The 22259-nt window shown below is 42.6% G+C and overlaps 2 protein-coding genes across 2 annotated transcripts in view; both read left to right on the top strand.

Moving 5' to 3' along the window:
• The first annotated feature begins 646 nt into the window (after positions 1–646).
• On the top strand, positions 647–14195 carry NPM1 (nucleophosmin 1). The gene is made up of 11 exons (XM_062587120.1): positions 647–784; positions 1685–1764; positions 4455–4574; positions 5342–5435; positions 6350–6453; positions 7184–7245; positions 7624–7678; positions 9088–9177; positions 10143–10244; positions 12778–12852; positions 13841–14195. The coding sequence occupies exons 1-11, from the start codon at positions 721–723 to the stop codon at positions 13877–13879; spliced, it is 885 nt and encodes a 294-aa protein (XP_062443104.1). The 5' UTR covers positions 647–720; the 3' UTR covers positions 13880–14195.
• Positions 14196–14383: 188 nt separating this feature from the next.
• FGF18 (fibroblast growth factor 18) overlaps positions 14384–22259 on the top strand; it is an 87828-nt gene continuing 79952 nt past the window's right edge. The window contains exon 1 of the mRNA XM_062587292.1: positions 14384–14420. The gene's annotated coding sequence lies outside the window, so the exon portion shown is untranslated. The remainder of the gene's footprint in view (positions 14421–22259) is intronic.

The following is a 22259-nucleotide window of genomic DNA, read 5'->3' as shown; positions in this document are numbered from 1 at the left end:
GTCTCATTCTGAACAACTGCACTGCATTCTCTGACTTCATGAACGCGAATCCATGTATTATGAACTACGGTGAGCGAGACCTGGGCAGCAGGACGCTATGCACTTTTGTTTAGGAAGGGTGGGCCTTCAGGTGAGGTGTTTCTGAGATTAGCTCACTCACTACAGCCCCCAGAACCCCGACCTGTACAGATCGGCCCCGGACACGCTGGCAGCCTGACGCAGCGCGGCGGCGGGCCCCGCGCTTCACCTCCCCGCGGGGTGTTCCCGCCTCTCCGGCTCGGGGCGCCGCGGGTGCGGCCGGGCAGCGCGGCCACCCGCCGCGGAGCCTGGCGCCGCGCAGGCCTCGCCGCGGCTCCGAGCCCTGCCCTCGCCCCCACGCGGCTCCGCCATGAGCGGCCGCCCGTTTTATTATTCGCCAGGGTTTCCCGCCGCGGCGGCGCTGGCGGCCCTCACGGCGCCTCGGCGCCCGCCACCATCTTGTGAGCGCCGCAGCCCCCCGCGCTCCCGAGCCCCCACGCGGCGCGGCGGGCGCGCGCGGCGGCGGCGCCTGCGCAGTGCCGCGGCGGCGGCGGCGGGCAGGGGCGGGGCGCGGCGCGGCGCTCTCGCGAGAGCGCGCGGGCTATATCTGGGAGGGGGCGGGCGCGGCGCTTCCTTTAGTGCGCGTCCGCCCGCAGCGCCGCATCCCGCCCCCGCGCCTCCCGCCGCAGCAGGCCCGAGAAGATGGAGGACAGCGCCATGGACATGGAGAGCATGGGCCCCCTGCGCCCGCAGACCTTTCTCTTCGGTAACGGCCCCGCGGCGCGCCGCGCCGTCGCCCCCTCCCTCCCCTGCTCGCCCTGCCCCGCGCCCCTCACGCCGCCATCCGCTCCCTCAGGCCTCCGCTCCGCGCCCGGGTCGAGTGGGCGGCGGCGGCGCCGCGCGGTGGGCGCCGCGGCGGGCGGCCTGCGCGGGAGGTGGGCGGCGGGGGCGACGGCGGCGTTCGGTCGGGGGCCGGGGGGGCGGGGAGAGGCGACCGTTGGCCGCGCGACCGTTGGCCGCGCGCGGCGTCCGTTAGCCGCGCGCCCGCACGCGCTGCGCCGCGGCGCGCGCCCCACGTGGCGGGCCGCTCGCACGTGGCGGCGGCCTGGCGGCCGCTGGCTTTTGTTCCCCTGCCTCGCTGCGCCTCCGCCGCCCGCCTCGGCCGCGCCGCCGCTCGTTCCTAAGGACGCGGGCGCGCTGCGGGCGGCCGGCGCGGAGGCGGCGGGCGGCCTGAGCACATGGCAGCGCGGCGGGAAGTGGAGCACGTGGAGGGCGGCGGGGCGGGGGGCGCGCCTCGCCCGCGGCCGGCCCGAGGGGCGCCTGGCTCCGCCGCTCTCAGGAGATAGCAAACCGCCGGCGGCTGCTCGGGCAGCGCGCAAGGCCGTGGAATTCTTAGGTTTCTTAGCGCATGGGCTTGAATGAAGTGTAATGGCTGACGCTTTGGGTAGGAACCGCGTGGTAGGCGGTGGGCCGGGGACTTCCCCGGTATTTTTCCCCTCCCTACGCGTTTCTGTTAAGTCTCCTTGTGCGCATAGAATGCAGTTAGTTTTCGACGCCAGTGTAGTGCCATAAAGAAGAGAACATAAAGCTCCAAAGCAACAAGTGTCTAACAAATCCTTGCTCCTGAATACAATAGTTTGCTTACAACTTTATGATCTTTTTACAGGCTGTGAGCTTAAAGCAGACAAGGAATATCAGTTCAAGGTAGACGATGAAGAAAATGAACATCAGTTGTCTTTGAGAACGGCAAGTACTTTCTTTTTCAAATTAAAAGTTTTAAATTTGTTTTTTTTAAAGTACTGATATGCTACATTATGGGAAGCGAGCTTTTGTGATACTTCAGTTTATTCGCTAAAGAACTGTGCCTTCTGGCATTTCCAAGTGTTTTATGTCAATTTGCCCTTCTTAGGAATTGAACCATCCTATTTTACCTGGAAAATTCTCCATTGATATTTCATGGTTCGTAGCAAGTGATACAAGGTTTAAAGAAAACTTCACCATAGTTACTAAAGGAAATAGAAGTAATATATCTTCTGTTATCTCTAAAGTAACAGTTTAAATGCTGCAGGAGCACAAGGGGGAGGGATGGATTTGTGTTATTCACAGGTAGGTGCAGACTGGGGAAACTTTATTTTGAAAACCTTTCCCCTGTGTTCCCAAGCATTGTATTTCTAATGCTCTTCTCCTAATAAGCAGCTAATACTGCATCTACGTTGGGGGGGGGAAGCTTATGTTCTGATTCATTTCTTGTAATGTTGGCCTCCTTTTAAGGATGTTACAGGAAACATGATCTTTCATTCAGATACTTCATCTGACAGCAGCTGCTCACTGAACAGGATATTTGTAGAAATCAAGATCTGTTCATTGAGTTTTAAATATGTCCTTAGTTCTTTCTGCTGTCCCAGCAAGAAAGGTGCTGCATTTCTGTGCTCTGGACTAAGCATGTGACTTCTGTTTTGTTTAGCACAAGCATAACATGAGGTAACATCACAGGCAAGAGAGTTAAGTATTGTCATGTCTGTACTTCGGTCTAGGATTTATTTAAATATAGAGAGGTGCCTTGATGGTACTTTTAAATAAGTAACTTACAGAATTCTGGATAGCTTCCTGCCAGGAATCCAGGATAATAATGGCAGTCCAAGTTAAAACTCAAAGTAATACGTACAGTTATGACATAAATTTAAATGTTATGGTATTTTGTGAGCTATGTCCTTGCATTTTATAAAAACACAGTCTAGGCTTTACAATGGCTACTTTGTACGTAATTACTGGCCTTTTAGAATTTCTCTTGAGGGAAGAGAAATGGATAGGGTAAGTTCATGTGGATTGTTCTCATATCTGCATGCTTGGAATGCACATGAAATGAACCACCGAATGATGCCTGAGGTATGTGGCTTTATCCAAAGTTCCTGGTTTTTGAGCTTTGGGTCAAGATTAAGTGTGAAGCTAGTGAATACTGGGTGACCTGAATACTGGATGAATTCAGTGAATACTGAACCTGATAAAACTAGATGAATATGAATAAAGACACTAGCTGGCATATATCAGTTGAGATGCATGTGTGGCAGGGAGATGTAGAAACGGATAAATGGGAAAGAGGAAGAGGATCGATGCATGTAGAGGTAGAAAGTGGCATATGAGGGTTTTCTTGAATTCCTGGTCTTAAACAATGACAGCTGCAAACAGAGGCGATGGTCTCCGAATTCATTATCTATTTGCTGCTGATATGGTGTTCACTTTTGGTATAAAAGCACAGGAATGGTTACTTGCTAGACATTGTACATTGGTTGTTAATAAATAAATAGAATGTATTGCTCAAGGTGTGATGTGAGTGACAGGAGTAAGTGGAGGGGGGGGATGAAGGGAAGTGTTATTAGATGGAATTCTTGTCCTGGTGCTAGTCCCAGGAGCTAGCGTATTGTTGCTGACCCATCTGAGAGAAGAGTAGCAATTCCGCTCTTAACTCTTTCACTTTGCAGTAACAAAACTTGCCAAGAGTAGGAAATCCTGTATCTTCTTTCACAGTGTACAGTTGGGTATGCCTTGTGCAGATCATTAAAGCTTGCCTAAAACACAACCCTTGGGCAGAAAATGGAAACTTGATAACTGCTGCTTTCTGCCTGAAGTGTAAGTTCTCGCATGGAGAGGGGGAAGCTTTCCTTTCAGGCACCTTTGAAACTGGAACAGTTAACTTTGTTTATTTGTCTCTGGAATGGCTCCTACTTCTTGGTACTAGTTACTCCCTTCTTGGTCTTCAGCCCGCTCTCCTGTGTGACTCAGATGCTAGTGCTTTAGAGAACTGGAATTTCAGGCTTGCCTCGTGTCTGTCGCTCACTTTCCTCCCTGCAGCTAGGGTTTTTGAATCTCAGGAAGTGCCTGACTTTCTGTCACTTAGCACAGAAGGCTCAGGCTTATGTTATGGCACTGAAAACTTAAATCATGTCACTGAACTTAGCAGCTGTAAGACTTCACTGCTCATTGGAGGTCAGTTCAAGTAAACAAGAAGGTTGTAGTGTAAGTGATCTATTGAAGCAATTGGCAGATGAAATGTGACAGGAAGGGGAAAGAGTAAGGTTATGATTCTGTAGTAGTGATGGCCGTTGCTTTCCTTCCTCTAGCCATGTATCTGTTTTGCTTCCCTTGGGGCAGATCAGGTGCTGCTTGGAGTTGTCACTGACCCACTTCAATGCAATAAGCCGGTAGAAAAATGTCTACTTAATGTTTTGATCGAGTAGCGTACTGACACATCTAAATCAAATCTATTAAATGCCAGTGTTATGGGAAAGGGGATATTGGCTTGAGGGGGGTTGTGGTTGAACCATTAGCAGGCAGAAATACAGACTTCCACCTAAAGAGGTGCAGAGCAGCGGGTGCATTGTAGAAGACTTCAGAAGATTTGAAAAGTGTTTCAGTGTGCTCTGTTGCTTACTTTACAGGTTACTTTGGGGGCTGGAGCCAAAGATGAATTACATGTTGTAGAAGCAGAAGCACTGGACTATGAAGGCAACCCTATTAAAGTAATACTGGCATCACTGAAGATGTCAGTGCAGCCTACGGTAAGGACATGTGCTTGAAAAAGTCTAGTATGAATTGGGTCTCATGTCAGGAAAAACATTAGAAAAGCTTGTGGTTGACTAAATTGTATTGAAACTGCAAGCCTGTCAATGTGTTCAAAGATGCATCGGTATTGGCATGGGTAACAGATGCAAGCAAGAGCTAGATGCAAACACGTTTTTTGCACTTGGTTGACTTATTTTAGTGGTCATTGGAGATAATCTGGAACTTTGGTTCAGGTTATGCTTTTCTAGGAATGGTATGTATTAAAGATGTCATTTCTATGTATACAAATGTATGCATTTGCAAGCAGTTGCATCTGTGCAACTTATGTTACTTTCTTTGAGCCTGGTAGGAGAAAATCTAGTTCCATTTTCAGATTCCCCCAAAGTCTCAAGAGACTCAAAGATGACTGCCACCCTCTATTGAATTAAGGTCACTCTAGCATTCATTGCTGCTGCCAGGAATGTAATTAAAGAATTTCCTGTTTGACTCAATGGAGGTGAAAGGTAGAATGCATATTGTTCAAGTTTCATTGCTCCTGGGATGCATAGAAACCTAGTTGGTCTGGCATATTACAATAGGCCATGAGAGTATAGTAGGCCACTGTTGTGGCTCTTTGATAAGCCAGAATGGTCTCATAAATGTTTTTGGAATATTCTGTTAGACTGAAGCTTGTTGTAATTGCATCAGCCCTTGGATCTTCAAATGTTGTTGCTGTGGTTTCATGTGAATGGATTGTTGAGCACACCTTGCTTTTTATCTTCAGGTTTCATTAGGTGGCTTTGAGATTACACCACCAGTGGTCTTGAGGTTGAAATGTGGTTCAGGGCCTGTTTATGTCAGTGGCCAGCATCTTGTAGGTATGTATTAATCTATTCAGTGTTTTTTCAAGTGTAAGTTCATTGTTTTGAAAAGTAAAACACCTTTTCCATGTCCTTAGAATAAATACGCATATTACAGCAGGCGAAAGACTATTCGGCATGCTTAAGGTGTCAGTATGGCAAGTCCCATACCAGTGTCTGAACCCTGTGGAGCACAACACTGAACTCACTACTACCTGTCAGTATGAACAGAACTTCTTAAATGATGTATCCAGTAACATAAGCAATGCTTTCTCTAATATTGATCTTCTGAATAGCCTGTTGTGAGGAAAAAGAGATACCTGGAGGGCAAGGGAGTTCAGAGAAATGCGTGTATACTCTCTTGTCCTCCCTCCCCCCAACCTTTTTTTTAACAGGAAGAAGGGAACTTTGTCAGCTTTCTAATTTCTAGTTCTAATTTCTCTCCTTAAAAATGAGTGGTGATCTTCCCAGCTATGAGCTTTTCTAATTTCATCAGTTGGATTTTAAGAAGACTACTTTTGAAATACTTCTGGTTTTGTTCTAAAGGCTTAAGCCAGGACTAGATTCTTTATCTTGTATGCAGAGTTGTTTTTAAATAACTTTTTCTGTCTAGAGGTTCTTAAGCATGTCTCCTTTAAAACGGAGAACATTTGGTTCTTGTCTTTCCATGGCCTCTTTTCCGAGAGGGATATTGCAGGTACCATAGGGGATTGTTCATTGAGAGTGGATTTAAGTTCCATAGCATCTGCGTAAACTCAACTGGAAAACCACCTGACCTCAGTGGTTACATTGCTAATAGAAGGCAGTTCAGGGGATCCTTACCTTTTCAGCTCTGGATGATGCTCTTGTCTGTCCCTTTCTAATATCTTTACTAGTATCTTATTTTCGCTTCTGTTAAATGAATTTTTGGTATGTTCTCTTCGTTTTACCAGCATTAGAGGAAGAACCAGAGTCAGATGATGAGGAAGATGATACAAAAATTGTGAACACTTCAACAAAGAGACCAGCAAGTGGAGGAGGAGCTAAAACACCACAGGTATACTACTTTTTTTTTTTTTTTAATTGTCTGCATTTTTTTTATATTGGTTTGGTATTAATGCTGCTTAGGAGTAAGCAGTTATATGGCTTGCAATGATTTAGATAAGAGGGGTACTGTGATAGAACAAAAGGTTCATTTGCTCAGAGCTCTAAGTAGGCTGGGAGCTGTTGACTTAGTAGCTTTTGGTGGAGCCTAACTGTGGAGCGCAATACTTACTGATAACATGGGGTGGATCCCAGCTGGCTATTTTCAGGCTCATAATTTGGAAAATATTCTAATATTTGTGTACAATCAGACTAGTTAGGTTAGTGTCTCTTTAGTGTTAGCCCTAGCTGTAGAAGCAGATACATGTGGCTATTTTACACCGGGTGAAATCTTAGTATTGGCAAACTTAGTTTTCTAGGCCTCTGTGTGTATACAGAGGTGGTATTATATCTTACCTGGCTTTGCTCTTCAGATTCGGCAAGCCGCAGTCACTTGTGTATTTTTCAGTGTTAACTGATGAAGTGTTAATTTGGCCTTCATTCAAAAGGCAGAAGAAATAAAATAAATTGGTTAATTTTACATAACAGTGGTGACCAGCAAATTGGGTAATTTGTGATTTTAGCTGTATTTAAGAGAGACCATCTTGTATTTATACCACAAATTATTTTGGGTCAAGGTTAACAAAGGGTTATCATTAACAAAATGATATTGACACTTATCAGCCTTGATTTCTTTTTACTAGAAAAAAGCAAAATTGTCAGAAGATGATGATGAGGAGGATGACGATGAGGATGATGATGATGAGTATGTATTTTTTTGATGGTGTTTTGAAATACCATTGCAGGGATAACTGTTTCAGAATATGAAATTGTGTATGACATAACTGGATATCATGCCGGAAAATTCCTTAGCTGCATAAGTGCAGAATTAGCTCAAACTTAATGCTATACTGTAAGCTAAATCTTAACTTTAAAAAGAGTGTTTGCAGTAGTGAAGTAGAAGGGAACACATTTTACTACATTGCTAGTAATAAGGGGGATTTGACCTATAATTAGCTTGCTGTGCATTAAAAAACAGTTGGAAAGCTTGCTTGCTTTAATAACAATTTTTATTGAAAGAGCAAGATAAATTTTTACTGAATAAGGTAATCTGGAGCTTTGAGTAATTACCTTTTAATTATAGGGATGAAGATGACTTGGATGAAGATGAGGAAGAAATCAAAACACCAATAAAGAAAGTAAGTGGCCTATATATTTAATCTTTGAACTTAGACGTTGTTGTGACACCCCTTAATTTGACCCGTGAAGATTTAAGTCTGTTTAATGAACTTGAAATGTAGTGTGAAGACAGTAGGTGCTCTTACTACCTGTAGCTTGATTTATCCGGGCAGGAGGAGTAAGGGCTAGCGCATCTAATGGTTTAGTTGCTCAAGAGTGGTCTTTTTAAGGTAAGACCTTTGGGTGGGTGGCAGTGGTGGTGAGGGGGACTGAGTTTTCAAAAGATACAAATTTAAGTTTGAACTCCTGAGTTTACTGCAGTGCAGAAACTAGTTGAAGTCTCCTGCTCTTTGTGCAGTGGAGTTTTTTAATGATGGGCTGGATATCTTGAGATTGTGTAAAGGAGACAGTAATTGGGCAGATGATTCTGTATTAATAATAATGATTAAAGCACTGCTCTTGGAATCTGAATGGGATGTTTTTGATTTTAGCTTAGTTGATAAAAAGGGAATTGTAATAGGACATTAAAACACTTAAGTGTGTTTATATGCATTAAGAACATATTTCAGAACAAAATGTGGGGGTGGGTTGGTGGTCCTTTACTACCAGGAATCTGCATGTGCAATAGACAAACAGATGTGGTTCACATGTTTGGATGTTGGACAGTAAACAAAATCCTGTTCTGATAAGTAAATGTTGATTGTGCTTTCCTTGTTTGTGAATCTTTACTGTTTTAGTGATGTAGCTTTCAATGAAAGACTTTGAGAGAGTCTTTTGGAAATGGTTTGCTTCAGGCAGCCAGTATGAAATTACATGAGGCCTTGAGTGCCACCTGGTGGTAAAATAAACTAAGACTGCTTGGCAACTGCAGAGATAAAGGAGGTTGTGACTTACCTCAAACTTGGTTACATTGGCTTCAATTTATGTATCTGCTGTCTGGAAATGAACACTTAATGTACTCCACTAAAGGCTGTTCTGTCCTGATGCATTTCTGTAGGTCAAAGTGCACAACAATTTTAAGACCTATTGGAGAAATGAATGCCAGCTGCAGATTTCTTAGCATGTATTCAGATGTTGTGTGGTTGAATGTAATACTCCGTTAATTAATGTAGGAATGTAAGTTTCCAATTCTCGAATATGTGTATGGCATTGTCTGTTTGCCAGACAATACTTCTGCAGGAAATGCTAAGAGGAAGTAAAGGTTATGATATTTCAAATATCTAGGACTGAATTAGATCTTGAAGTGGCAGTGCCAGCTAGAATTAAATCATTTAAGTACTTGTAACATACTTTTTTGATTAAACAGACACGGTGCTTTGTTCCAGGTTAAATAATACATATTTGTCACCAGGTCTTCAGTACTGTGATAATGAACTTAATTGTTAACAGTTTATTTTATGGCAAATGAACTTAAGTGCTTTATTTTCAGCCTGCCCGTGAATCTTCAGGGAAAAATATGCAGAAAGCAAAGCAAAATGGAAAAGACTCCAAGCCGTCCACACCAGCATCTAAATCAAAAGTGAGTGAATGCAAATGAGTAAAGCTAGTATTAATTCCTGTGTGGAATATCTTGCATAATGGTTAGTGCGTTATTTAAAGTTACTGTTAAGTTAGTTTCTGAATACGAATAGAAAACATGATTAGAATAATGCCATGTCATTGCTTAATGTTCTCCTGTGATAGTCTTTGGTAATCCTGTATTAAATGTTGGCTGTTACGTAGTTACATATAATTATATTAGCTGTGCTGTCCCTGCTGATCATTAGTGATGCTGCTGTTAAAACTGCTGGTCTTCATATTTTTTTGCATAGTTGCTGGGACAAGAGGATGTTGATAAAACTCTGTAGTATGACAGACTGCCACTGATGAGGGAGCTTGATCCTTCCTTCTGGTTGTTTCCAGCTACCTGCCTTGTCCCAGCACTGCTAGTTTTGTGCCATTACAATGATGCAGATGAGAAAACTAATCTGAGAATTTATTTTTTCATGTTGAACCTTTGTGTTGGGTCAAGCTTCCTTGTGCAGCTTTCATGCGTAGAAGGAAGGTTGCATACAGAAATTAGTGTGGAATGGATGGGAGGATGGAATCTCAAAAGCAGTGAGGATTTGTCTTAGCATGGTTTGCCTAACATGGCTGCAGCTGTGGAAGACTAAACGGTTTTGTTTCTGTTATTTTCAGTTTGGGAAAGAGCTAGGTAAACATCTGCCCAGGAACATAAGATACTCGCTATACTAAGCGTAGTTACTAATTCCAAACTTAAATATTTGTATTCTTGACCATATCTTTCGTAAGGACTGTGTTGGGAGCACAACTTAAACTTTTACAAATTTGAAAAGTATCTGATGTATCTGTATGATAGCTTGTTCCTGTATTAGCTACAAATTCCACCAGGTTTTAGGTTTCTTGTTTCTAGAAAACTTGATCTTGCATACTAAGCAGCTTTATGTGTATGGAAGTTTCTAACAAAATGTGTAATTGTTTCAGACTCCAGATTCCAAGAAGGAAAAATCTTTAACTCCAAAAACACCAAAAGTCCCTCTGTCATTAGAGGAGATTAAAGCAAAAATGCAGGCCTCCGTAGATAAGGTGAGGTTTTTTTGGAACTTAAGTTTGGTCAATTTTGATATTTTTTACTTTGCAGCTCGGAGGTGTTGGGTGTTACTAAGAAATAGTTGTGTGTCACTGCTGTCCTGTTAACACTGTATCATCAGTGGGAGCTTCTATGCTGATGTTTCTGGGTGTATGTGGCCTTCAAGTTGCACACACTTTCCCATGAACTTCCTTTACTAATTTAAATTTTTTAAGCTGTTTAAAAACAGCAAAACCAGCAACCTTGGGTATAGTGTTATATTCTGGAGGTGTCTTAACTGGTATACACACTTTATTTTTGGCAACTAGATTAACCAGAGTTCTTTCCATGCCTGGACTTTTGATTGGTCTAAAAGGAGTATGCATCTTTGGAAGCTTGTAAGGCTGTGTTATTTCCAGAAGGGGGAGATAAGTGCTTGTAATATCCATCCATGAATCAGTGAAGTCCTAAAAGCTGTTACTTTCTGGATTGGAGATGGGGATTTGAGGTTAATTCAGTCTCCCTTCAATGGATGTTCCGTCTTTTGAAGGTCAAATAATGACCTTTTGGCTTTTGAGTGCTGTCAGCTTTAACTGGCATTTCAAGATTAGGTATTGTTCTCCTTAGATACTGCTTAAGTGTCAAAACATTTTTCAGTAAAAATGCTCTCTGTATGGGCTGGTTGGCAGTAGAGTATAGAGGCAGTAGTAATTCTTACTGCATTAGTCCTGTTTAGATAGATGTTTAACTAGGGGTGCAGTTCAGTAGAGGCACACATGTAGCACAGATCAGCTGGTAATGAGGAGCTGACATGGCTACATGCATTTTGGAGTTTTTTATTTATTCAAGACTGTGCTTTGTAGATCAGATGCCCCCTGGTGATTAAGAGAAATTTTGGTTACTGGATCAGATTCTCTGTTGAAGATTTATTTTTGGATAGATGGAAAGTCTGTGTTGATGGCAGTTTTATGAGGAGCTCTGGGTTTTTGAATTCACCCTCAGGTGGCCCTTACACTGGCAATTAGTCACCAAAAGAATTGGGATTGTCTTGTGCTTTGTTTCTTAATATTTCAAGACAATTCTGTCCTATGAAGGCAAAATATGGCAGAATGGCTCAAAGGATACATACTGGATCTGTGGTATATACTTCATCAGAATCAAATTGCGTATCCCTAAATAAATTGTGAACCTGACAGTGATGGAGGGTATCATTCTACTAGGTCAAACTAACCCCTTGGAACAAGTGGATGCTCAGAATGGTTTTGCATGACTCATACAGGAGCAAAGATTAGTGCTGCCTCTGCATTGTAAGCGAAAGTGGTTTAGTTATTCACGGTAGGCAGAGATGTCCCTGTAGAGGGAATAAAGCAGCATACAAACTGGATAATAAGAACTGGCAAATGGCCAGTCTTAGGATATGCTTTCTGGTTGCTGGAAACTTTTTATTGGGAAATGCTGTATAAGCACAAATATGTAGAAGCAGTAGCAGACAGCTTAATTCATTGTTTTGCAGATAGTGCTAGACTTTATCTTGGTAAGGCAAAATAGTTGTGCATTGCCATATACAGTAGCTCTTTGAGCTGACAGCCTGCAAGTTAAAAATTGCTTGTGTGAACTGCTGGAGAAGGTATGATAATATTAAAATGGAACTCCTGTATTATGTAGTAAACTTCAGTTGGTATCTACAAGCTAATGGAAAAGCATCAGTACTTGTCAGATTCCTGGAATAAGACATTGTCCAAATCGAAGCTTTCTTGGTTGTTGTGTACTTTTGGTTTCAGATATTCTTGATGTGTCTTTGTGTTCCATGGACGTAAGTCCGTTCTGTAATGTGCTGAAAAGTAGCAAAGTGTTTTATAATTATAGGCTAGACAATTAAACTGATATAACTGAAAAATAAAAATTTCTCATGTGATATGTGAAAGTTAATATCTCCTAAGGCGATTCATATTATTTTGACTGGAAAAGGGGAGACATGCAAGAGTAACCTTGATTCATGAGTTACAGAATCTGCTTTGTGCACTTGAGTATCTGGAAAGACGTTTTCAGGTATATGTGTACATGTGTGGAATGAATTTATAGAACTGATGTACCAAAATGAGCCTTAGAATAGGGGGACCATGAGTGGAAGAGGGGGGTTAAAGTTTTTCTTCAGAGAGCTGAAGCAGAAAACCTCATTTGCAGTCAACATACATATGCTATTCAGTTAAATTAGCACTATTTCATATTTATGGCTTTCCTACCATACTGTGTAGCTTCAGACGTGCTCGTCGTTCAGAGACAGGTTAAGTGATAAATGCTTCCTATTGCGTCTTTGAGCATGAGCAGAGTTACTTGTAAAGCGATTTCAGTGTGTAGGCCCTCACTGGTGTTGTAAATATCTGCATACTATAGTGAAAGGTGTTTAAAATGGTTTGATAGTGGACTGGATGTTGCAAGGTGAGTCCAGTAAAATTCCACTTGTGTAGCAAAGTATTTAAGCTTTATGAGTTATTTTATTGGAGTCATTTAATGGCCTGCATACACTAAAGTTTGCTTTTTTCAAAATAGGGTTCTTCCCTTCCTAAGCTGGAACCCAAATTTGCCAACTATGTTAAGAATTGTTTCAGGACGGAGGACCAGAAGGTAACTGAATTTATTGGATCTTGATAAAATCGAAAAAATGCTTATAACCTAACGCAGAGATTCTTTTCCCCTTCTTAATCTTTATAAGCTTTAGACTGTTTCAAAGGGTTACAAACCACGAACAATACTTCAAATCAAATAAATGGGAACAGTTTTAAGGGTTTAGTTGGCGAAGATGAGAGAGCTAATATTTTATTACATTTTTCCAGCTTTTATATGGTTGGTAAATTATCTCTTGCTTACTAAACCCACAGAATTTTCCTTTTGGCACCATATTGGCTAAGGAAATGAGCTGTGGTTTTCCTTGCTGCTGAATTTGGCCACCTAGGCTAGTCTGCTGTTCAGCCTTCTTTTGTTGGGGAGGGTGTCTGGGAGGGGGAGCTGTTTTGCGATTGAAATTATGGCTTTCTTGCTGCTTTTTCTCCCAAAGTCAACTGAACTCTTGTAAGAGGGCAAGCCAAAAGGTGGTATCGGGAAGCAGGTTTCTGAATTAGTTATTACTCAACATATACTCGGTTAAAATATGTCTTAGATTTCCCTATCAAAATTCCTCTTAAGTTAAAACTTTCTTCCAGTGACAGAATTCCTTATACTTTCCTGCTTCCTTCAGTGGTTCAGAGTAAACTTGTCTGATAGACAAATTGATAGGTTCTTGAAAGAATGTTTAAAAGCAGCTAGCCTCAGCTACTGGAGTTGATCTGACATTAGCCAGGGTAGGCAGAGTTCAGCCAATATTTGCCTAGCTGGTCCACACCCATCCTCTCACTTACCTTCACTGAATTCTTACTATTTCTTATTATTCACTTACTGTGAATAACAGTTGTCTGAACAGAAGGACCTAACGTTGCTTTCAACTTATTTTCTCTGAAAAAGAATGCATTTTTTATTGTAACTTAATGTCAATATTTTGTGGAGTAAATGGAGATAGTAAATGGAAAATATTTAGAAAACTAGATTTCAAATTCTAACTTTTTGTGTACACTTCCAGGTCATTCAAGCTCTCTGGCAGTGGAGACAGACTCTGTAAGAAAAGAAAACATTTTAAACAGGTCATTAAAATCTGCAGTCTTATTTCTGTAACCATTATTTGGCTGTCCTTTTTACAAATGCTGAAAGAGCTTTCCCTACAGTGTCTGATAAATGTCATCCAGATTACCTTGCCAAGAATGTGTTGTCCAAAATGCCTGTTTAGTTTTTAAAGACGGGACTCCACCCTCAGCTTCATTTTAAGTATGTATGGAATGTTTTGATAAGGCATGGTGGTGGTGGTGGTCAGACAAATGGAAATGGTGGGGAGACTAAATGTACGTGGAAAAAATAAAATTTAGTATTTTAATAAAGTACTATCGTTTCTTTTTTATGGGTTGGGGTAGACTGCATACTGAATACTGAAGATAACAGGGCTTGAAAGTCCTCCTGGAACTACTGCTAAGTATTTCGGCTACTTCTCTTTACCAAGTATGCATTAGATAAAGTCTCATTTATGTTGTCAGCTTTAAAGACAACTTTCCTCCAATTACATGAGCTTAACAGCTACTGAACAGATGGTTTGGTGAGAAGACTAAGTGGTAAGCTGGGCTGTGTTCTTGTCTGGAAGTGACCACTAATTGTATAATTGCCTAAAACAGCCTTTCCTGCTTCTCAGTTTCTGACCCTGCTGGATTGCACTTAGTTTATGGCTTCTCTCTAACAATTGACTCTAGGGCTTGTGACTCCACTTGTAAAATGTAATACTTCAGATTTGGGAAATACTGGCTGTGCTGTTCCTGTAAAGGGCTAAACTTTGAGGTTGTCTCACTTAATGAATCTTGCAAGGTTTTGTGGAGAAAAGTGTTAAGCTCCTTGAATGATGTAGGGTGTGTCTAGAGTGCTCTTAGGCTGAGAGAGATCAGTGCTGATGGATACAGTACTGGGAATGGTGGGAGGCCAGTCTCCAGTCCTTCAGGATTGCAAATCCCAAAAGCTCAAGCAGGTAGGTAGCGTGTATCGGTTCCTCAGATGATGTTCAGAAATGCTCCAGATAATTGTTGTCCATGTGCAACTTAATCCTGGTGTCCACAAATGTGGGCAAAGCATGTGAGAAACAGCAGCTTCTTTGGGGAGATAATTCTTGGAATTTTTTTCTGAAACCCATAGTGGATATTTTTATTGCCTACAAAGGACATTAAAGGGCTGAGTTAAAATGATCTGGACCGTTCTCAGTTCTATAAGGTGGCATTTGCCAGTGTGTAAGGGCATTTTCATGCTGAAAGGAGGAACACGTGAATGACATACCTGACAATGAACTTTTCCTTAAAAAGCTCTTGCCTAAATGCTGTAGCACTTCAAATGTTTGAATGCTATAGAACGAATAGTAACTGTGCAGTCGTGGTATGAAGGCAGTAATACAAAGCATTTAAACAGTAGTGCAGTAACTGGTTCTGTGAAACCCTGATGTAGCCTTCAGTACAGAGTTCAAAATTAATGCAGCTGACTTCCACTTTTCACATCAGAAAATGTTATGGGGGAATTGAATGACACTGGAGCAAGTTTTAGAGATTTTTGGTTTTTTACCCCCTGAAGGGGTCTCATCAGTAGAGTCCTACAGTGTTTTAGTGGATAAAAGTCGCTCTTCCTGCTCTTCATGGTTGCATGCACGGTGCATTACAGAAGTCTTTGTGGCACTAACCTTGCAGTAAGCAAGCCGAGTACTGGCTATTTACTGGTTGTTCTTCTGCAAGTTGTTTTAGAAGCAGAATGTAACTTGGTTACTGAAACAACATGTTTTTAGGGTTTCCTGTTGTAAAAACCTTAGACTCTTAAGATTCCAAGTGTGATGGAAACCAGTACAACTCTTCAGAAGCAAACTTTTCTTTTGGAAAAACAAAAAGTTACGCATTGTAAAGAAGCAAAATACAGCCTAAGTCTAGTGTCAAAAGATTAATTTAAACTTGACTATAATTGCAGTATGTGAAATGGCAGAGTATAAGGGTTTGAAATGCCTGTTTTGGTGGGGTTAGGTCAATAGATGATGTCATATGCACAAGTGAGAGCAACTTTCCCTAGTGAAATAGAGCTAATAGCACAGACAGGCTCATTTAAGCAAAATTGCCCTCAATTTTGGCCAAAACATGTGAAATTGTACAGTAATTTCAGTAAGAGGCTATCCAGCCAATAAAATATTCAGGGTATTAAACTTTTAAGAGAAGCTGGGAAATCATCTGTCTATAGGCCACTGACTGAACCAGGTCTGTGGGGCACAGCCAGGCTTGACACAAGGATTGGAGGTGGAAGGCAGCCTGTATGGGCAATTCTAATGGAAAAAATGTATTCCTATGCTATAAGAGGTACAGCGAAATGTCAAAGCTTCATCAGGCTCCCATTGAGTGTCATGAGGCATCTTTGTGGCATCTGCATCATGGCATAAAGGTGATAACTGTTCTATTTAGCTTGCTTCCTCTGTTTCCTGCCTATTTATGTTCTTGCAGTGTTAGCTGTGAAAAGCAGTTAGTGTGGCTATCTGCTATACTGTTCTGTGTCTGGCTCATTGCTGCATGGCAGTCTGCCCTGTCCCTCCCCAAACTATCATACCTCACCCATTTCTGCCAGTCATGTCTCCAAACACTTTGCTTGGTCTGGCCATCTCATGACTCCTGTGGGGCTGTGAGCCTGTGCAGTGGTATTCTCTAGGATATTTGCGTGTGGCTGCCAGGTCTTTCACTTTATAGACTTCATCATAGAGTTTAAGTCACTGGCACAGAAGAGGCTGAATTCGTAAAAAAATCTGTTGGAGCTCGTATGTGAAGGTACCTGCTGAAGGTACCAAATACCAGATGTGGGTTATTGAAGTACTGTTTTTGGCTTTCCAGAGCAGCTCCCTCAAGTAAGCTTCTGTGGTACTAATAATGACATAATTGCAACAACTGTTGTTTTGATAGTCCTCAGTAATGAGTGCAACTATTGCTGTCTTCTCAGTCCATGGTAAGAGTGTGTAGGTACAGGCATGGTAGGGGAGCATTAATGCAAATACAGGCTTTCTCTCTACCTCAGGCAAACTGCTCACCTTCCCTTTACAGAGTACTGAAATATCTCTCTCCAGGCAGCTATCCCATGACCTCTCCTGTGTTTTTTCACCCTGCTCCCCTCTTTGTTGCAGGACCCTTCTGTTCCTTCCTTTTCTCCATGCTTTCCTGCAAGTGTTTCATTCTTTAAGGTGATTTTTTTTTTTTGAAGGCCATGTGAACAAGCAGACATCTGGGGATGTTGCCCTCTTCAGGACAGACAAAAGGGTGGACAGCTGAGCAAGGCTGCCTGTACCAGTACTGAAGCCCATGTAGGGAAAGGTGGAGCTGCACTGCTCTCTGCCATGGGGCATTGGCTGCAGCTACAGCTGCCCCTATAGGTCTATTTTGTCTCTGGGTTCTGGATGTCTGAAATCAGAGAAGATAATATAAGGATACTGTTCTTTTTGCACCTAGGGGATCTTTATCTTACCTTGTTTCTTGTGCTGCTTCAAGGACAAAGTGCTTGCAGCTACTGTGATCTGTTTTATTTGAGATCCTATTTGGTGCTTTTGGAAAAGGAGTTGCTTTTCCAAAATGAAGCATGGTTCTCTCAAACCGAAGAACTCCTATGCTGCAAAAGGGGTTGGGCTCTTCTCTGCTTTCTTGGTGCTCAACTATTGTTCCAGTCTTTGGAGAGGAACAGCTCCTTGAGAGTAGCTGGCAGTGGGTGGAAGGGAGTGTGTGTGGGCTGAGGTAATGGAAAACAAGGCCAGGATGGGTGGTGCTTCTGGGCTTCTTGCCACCCAGACAGCCCCTCAGGGCCTAAGTTCATGCTGGAACATGCTTTCTATCTTCCCCTCAAAATTTTACCCAGATACCTCAGGCTATGTCCTGTCTCCTTCCAGTGTGCCATTACTGAGTAGCAGCCAAACTCTTCCCAACTCTTCTTGCCCTCTCGCCCTGTGGAATGAGCAGATAGATCCTTATTCCTCTTGCTGTTTCCTCAAAGGGGAGCTAAAGATGACAACCCACTTGCGAAATGTCATATATAAATCGCAAATAAATCAAGCGGTTTTGGAGCTAAGTGTTAGATGCAGTCTGTTTATTTCCTTAGTTTTGTCTAATGGGCAGCAGGTCCTGATAAGCAGCTGTGAGCCCAATTGAGCGTGCTGAGGGAGGATTGGAGGTTTTGCGATCTGGTATTTGTTAAGAATTGCTTTGTGTGAACATTGACTCTCATGATCTGATTGAAATTAGAGAGCTGAGCTTCCATAATTTGACACAGGAGTACCGGTGACTTGAGGTATCTGTAGGGGGTTCATATTTCTTTCTCAGGTAGTAGCGGGGACTTTTTTTTTAATCAAACTAACTCCATTTACACTTTTAGGATCAATTCCATTTTGGAGGTCCCTTCCATTGGACTGGATCTTCAGTGGGTGCCTCATATGCAACTGTCTCTTAAAAGTGTTTTAAAACTATGTTTTATTTGGACTAAAGTCAATCAAAAAAGTAAGTGTTAATTAAGATGTTATAGAATTCTGTGGCAGAAACTGCTTCTAATTGCGTATGTGGGCTGTGATCAGTTGAAATGGTGTGATTTGCCGTGTATGTACTTGTTCTGCATCTTAGTTTCTTCAGAAACTGTCCCTGGAAAGGAATCCTGGGAGAAAACAGAATGAGCATGAACAGTGACCGAAAAGTAACGAGGATAAGTGTCAAAATTGAGAACAGAAAGACCGGAGACACTGAGGGGGATGGTCAGCAGAGGATTCTTAAGAGAAAATGAGTTCTTCTAGAATGAGGATGTAAATTTTCATAGTTGTTTTGAGATTAAGCTTGTGTTTAACTGTGTTCCTCCCCCCTCACCCCCCCGCCCCGGTGAAGAATAACTGCAGGGAGAGCGGAAGGCATTTTTGTAGCGTGTAGAGGTACTTGGCATCTTGCTGCAGAAGCCACCTTTATCTATGCCTTACTCCCAACTTCTTTTCCGCTACTCCTTCCTTACCTTTGTCCCAAGGCTTGCAGTTGTGATATTTTCCCAAGGATATCTTTGCTGAGCAAACCCCTAGTAATGCAAATAATAGTATATTGAAGCAGTGATAGTATGTATCACACTGGCATTGCTTTAACTGAGTGTCACCTCCCCATGTACATGCAGATTTGGAAGCAAGCTGTATGCAGAATGTTCTTGGTAGGACAAACTGTTAACAGAATTTCTCTCCTTATACCTCAACTGTGCATCTGAAAATGGAGGAGCAGAGCAATTGCGTGTTCGTGCATCCTGGGACACAGGAAGACAGTGGTGCCCATTCAGTTCCTTTGCTTTTTAAAGTAAGTGGTGCTCTAAGAAGAACCCAGGGTGATAGAGGGACGTACTGACAGTAGACAAATGTGTCCGAAAAGAATGGTCATAACTAAAAGAGGAAGAGAAACGTGGACTGATTCTTGAGGTATTCCTTGTATGCAATTCTGGGGGTGGCAGAAGGGGGTTTAGTTAAAAGCTATTTCCATGTGGAAAACTTGAAGGAAAAACTTGAAGGAAATGCTTAAAAGATAGATGAGGGAGAGTTAAGGGACAGGGAAATGGGTTCTGAATGCTAGAGATGACCTTAGTACTAAATGAGAAGCTTTACTTTATTAGTCATTTACTTGTCTGCTGTCTCATAAATCTATTGGAGAGATGCACCACTTAGAAAATTAAATGCGGCCTAAGAAAAAAAGAAGTTGGTAACCTCAGTAAGTGCCCTAGAGTGTTATTAGGTTCCCTTAAAGCCAGCCTGCATGGTGTCATAGAGAGTGATACATAAAAGGAATAGCAAAGATCTGTATTGATGACCAGAGGGTGGATATGTAATACCTTGCCTGGGTCCAGTACGGCCAAGGCTACACAACTTCTGGAGCAACCTTGTGCATTTCTCTTGTCAAAATAATTTATTGGTGTTGCTGAAAAAAAATGATATTTTTTTTACTAGTGTTAATTTGTCAGTATGTGGAATAGAGTTGGCCTATTTAGCTTCTTGCCAGTGGAGCAGCTAAGGGCAGTAACATGTCATGGGATCACGGTGATGAAGATAAAAGAAGGGGATTGAGCCTTTGCAATCTCCATGGGCCATTTAAGGACAGGGAGGTTAGTGGGTCTTGGGGTTTTCTAGGGTCACAAGCTAGGAGAGATATTTCTGCTTGTTCCCTCTTGCTTTGTGAATCTAGACAGTCCTTTCCAACTCATTCCTCCTCAGTTATACATCTTGTCATAGCCTTCTTGCTAACTTGGTTCATCACTATTTCTCAAGCTGCTTCTGCCTTGCTTGTTCTGATCCTTCTCTTTCCACCTACTTCTTCCTCCAATCTGTTCTCAGCAGTGCTGTCTTTCCCTGATCAGTTGTGTGCTCTCAATATTCAGATAACGTTTGAACACTGTTGCAAGCTCTAGGCTCTTCCATCCAGTCCTTATTTGACCTTTTTGCTGCTGCTCATGCACCCTCTGTTTCTTCCTTCCTTTCCTCCAACCCAGTGATTTGCGGGCTCCTTGCTCAAGTGATCGTAGCTAATGTCTTGCCAGATGATCAAGCCTCTGCCCTGCTCTCCCCCTCTTGACCTTTCTCCTTGACTCCTAGATCTGCATATTTGTCTCAAAGCCACCAGACTTGCTCCAAGATCTTATTCAGTTATGCTCAGGCTGGGGGCAGTGACCAGGTGTTGAGGGGTCCAAGATGTCACCAGTTGCTCAGTGCCTGCAGCTCTATTGTGTCTCAAGCCTAAGCTGCTGCTGAGATACTCGGTGCTTTGCACTGGCACCTGGAAGCTGCTGCAGTGATGTGCTTTGGCACGCAGCCTCCACTGTGAAGTCCTGCGCACTTAATAGTGTGACTGAAGGCCCCACAGGGTAGGTGGTGTGAAGCCCACAGCAGCTGAATGTGGAGGGACCAATCCTCCCAGAAAGAATGAGGCTCCTCGTGCAGGGCTTGAGATGGTGACTTGCTGGAGACAGCTTAATTCAGGAGACTTCAATTAAAGAGGTTTATGTTTAAGAGCTGTCGAGCTGAAAAGCTCCGAGTTAAGGAAATATTAAGTTTTGAAGCTTAACAGCTTGGAATTTTTTAAAGAAAAATGAAACCATGGAGGAATATAAATCCAAGAAGCCAAGCCCTAGGATTTAATGCACTGTGAAAGGCAGGGAAGTGGAATTTCTCACTGGTTTGTGTAGGGTTGCCTGCAGAAGTTGTCTATTCTTGCTTTCCTTCAGAAGCATTCAAGACAGCCACTGTGCTTTCCTAGATAAGCTCTGATGCTCCTTCTGGGCCATGCTGCCAAGCAAACCCCGTGGGCCTCCTTCCCAAGGTGCTTCCATGAGACTTACAGGGCTGCTGAGATGGAAGGACATGGGGAAGGGGGATTTACTGGTGGAAGGGCTTTGTACAGCTGATGTCAGCTGGGAATGTCAGCTGATGTCCCGGGGAATGACATATTTTGTATCTCCTTTGCTTGAGATAGCCATCATTTTCAGTGCTTTCCTTTTTTTTCCCTCTCCTCCATTGATAAAGCACTGAGATTTATTTAATGAGTGTATTGGAAGTTTCAAAGGAATTGGAGGGTTCAGTTCCCAAATCCTATTGAAATCCAGGAGGTGTTTCAGTGGAAAAAAAAATCCTCGAAAGCACTGGCTGCTGAATAAGAGGCTTTGCTTATTTTTTTTATTTATCTTTAAGTAATTATATACTTCAGAGTAAAGGCTTGTAACATGCTGGGTTCTCCCTTTGGATGGATGCGAGATGCGTGTATGGTGTATAGTTTGAAGAAACACCATTGTTGTGTTAATTCCCAAGAAAGTCAGAAAGGGCATTTGGATCCAGCAGAACCAAACCTTCCTCTTTCTGGAGCTGGGATTTGTGTGCTGGCAGCACTGGGCACGCTGATGGCCACTTTGGCTTTTTCCTGGTGTTGTCTGTCCTCCCAAGCCCTCTAGAACTTGAAGTTCTCTGCATCATGCTGTCTGAGCTCCATTTCCCATGACATGCTGCAGAAGGCTGTCCAAGCTGTTTATTTTATGTTGTTCCATTATTTTATTTTACGTTTATTTAACATGCATGATGTGCTTTTTAAATCTTCATTCTCCAAAGCAGGAGTTACTAGTGACCCAAAAGATCTATACAGCTCACTGCAGTGAAAAGTCCTGCGCTGCTTGCATGTGAAGCTGTTGTTGACTATCAAGGGAAAAGGACCACAGACCATCCTCCGCAGCTATTGTCTCCTTAATGCTGAAGGATGGATGTATTTTCTTTGGATTCCATACGGAGATCTTCATCTCTTTTCATCTGAGTTTCCAAGCAGCTTGTAAATGACAAAATCATTTTCCCTAAAAAGATAGGGTCATGCCACAGTTGTGTCCTAATAGTGCAAGGTGTTGGGTCCCTTGAATGAGACCCT

The sequence above is a fragment of the Rhea pennata genome, chromosome 14 (genome assembly GCF_028389875.1).
Source record: "Rhea pennata isolate bPtePen1 chromosome 14, bPtePen1.pri, whole genome shotgun sequence".
Taxonomy (NCBI): Eukaryota; Metazoa; Chordata; class Aves; order Rheiformes; family Rheidae; genus Rhea; species Rhea pennata.
The sequence above is the reverse complement of the archived record's forward strand: the minus strand, read 5'-3'. Positions and strand labels throughout refer to the sequence as shown.

What these genes read in the sequence shown, in the direction of transcription:
- NPM1 (XM_062587120.1), top strand. Translation starts at nt 721, where the DNA reads ATGGAGGACAGCGCCATGGACATGGAGAGCATGGGCCCCCTGCGCCCG. An exon ending in CCCGCAGACCTTTCTCTTCG is followed by an intron (nt 785 to 1,684) that starts GTAACGGCCCCG and finishes ATCTTTTTACAG; the next exon opens with GCTGTGAGCTTAAAGCAGAC. An exon ending in TGCAGGCCTCCGTAGATAAG is followed by an intron (nt 10,245 to 12,777) that starts GTGAGGTTTTTT and finishes TTTTCAAAATAG; the next exon opens with GGTTCTTCCCTTCCTAAGCT.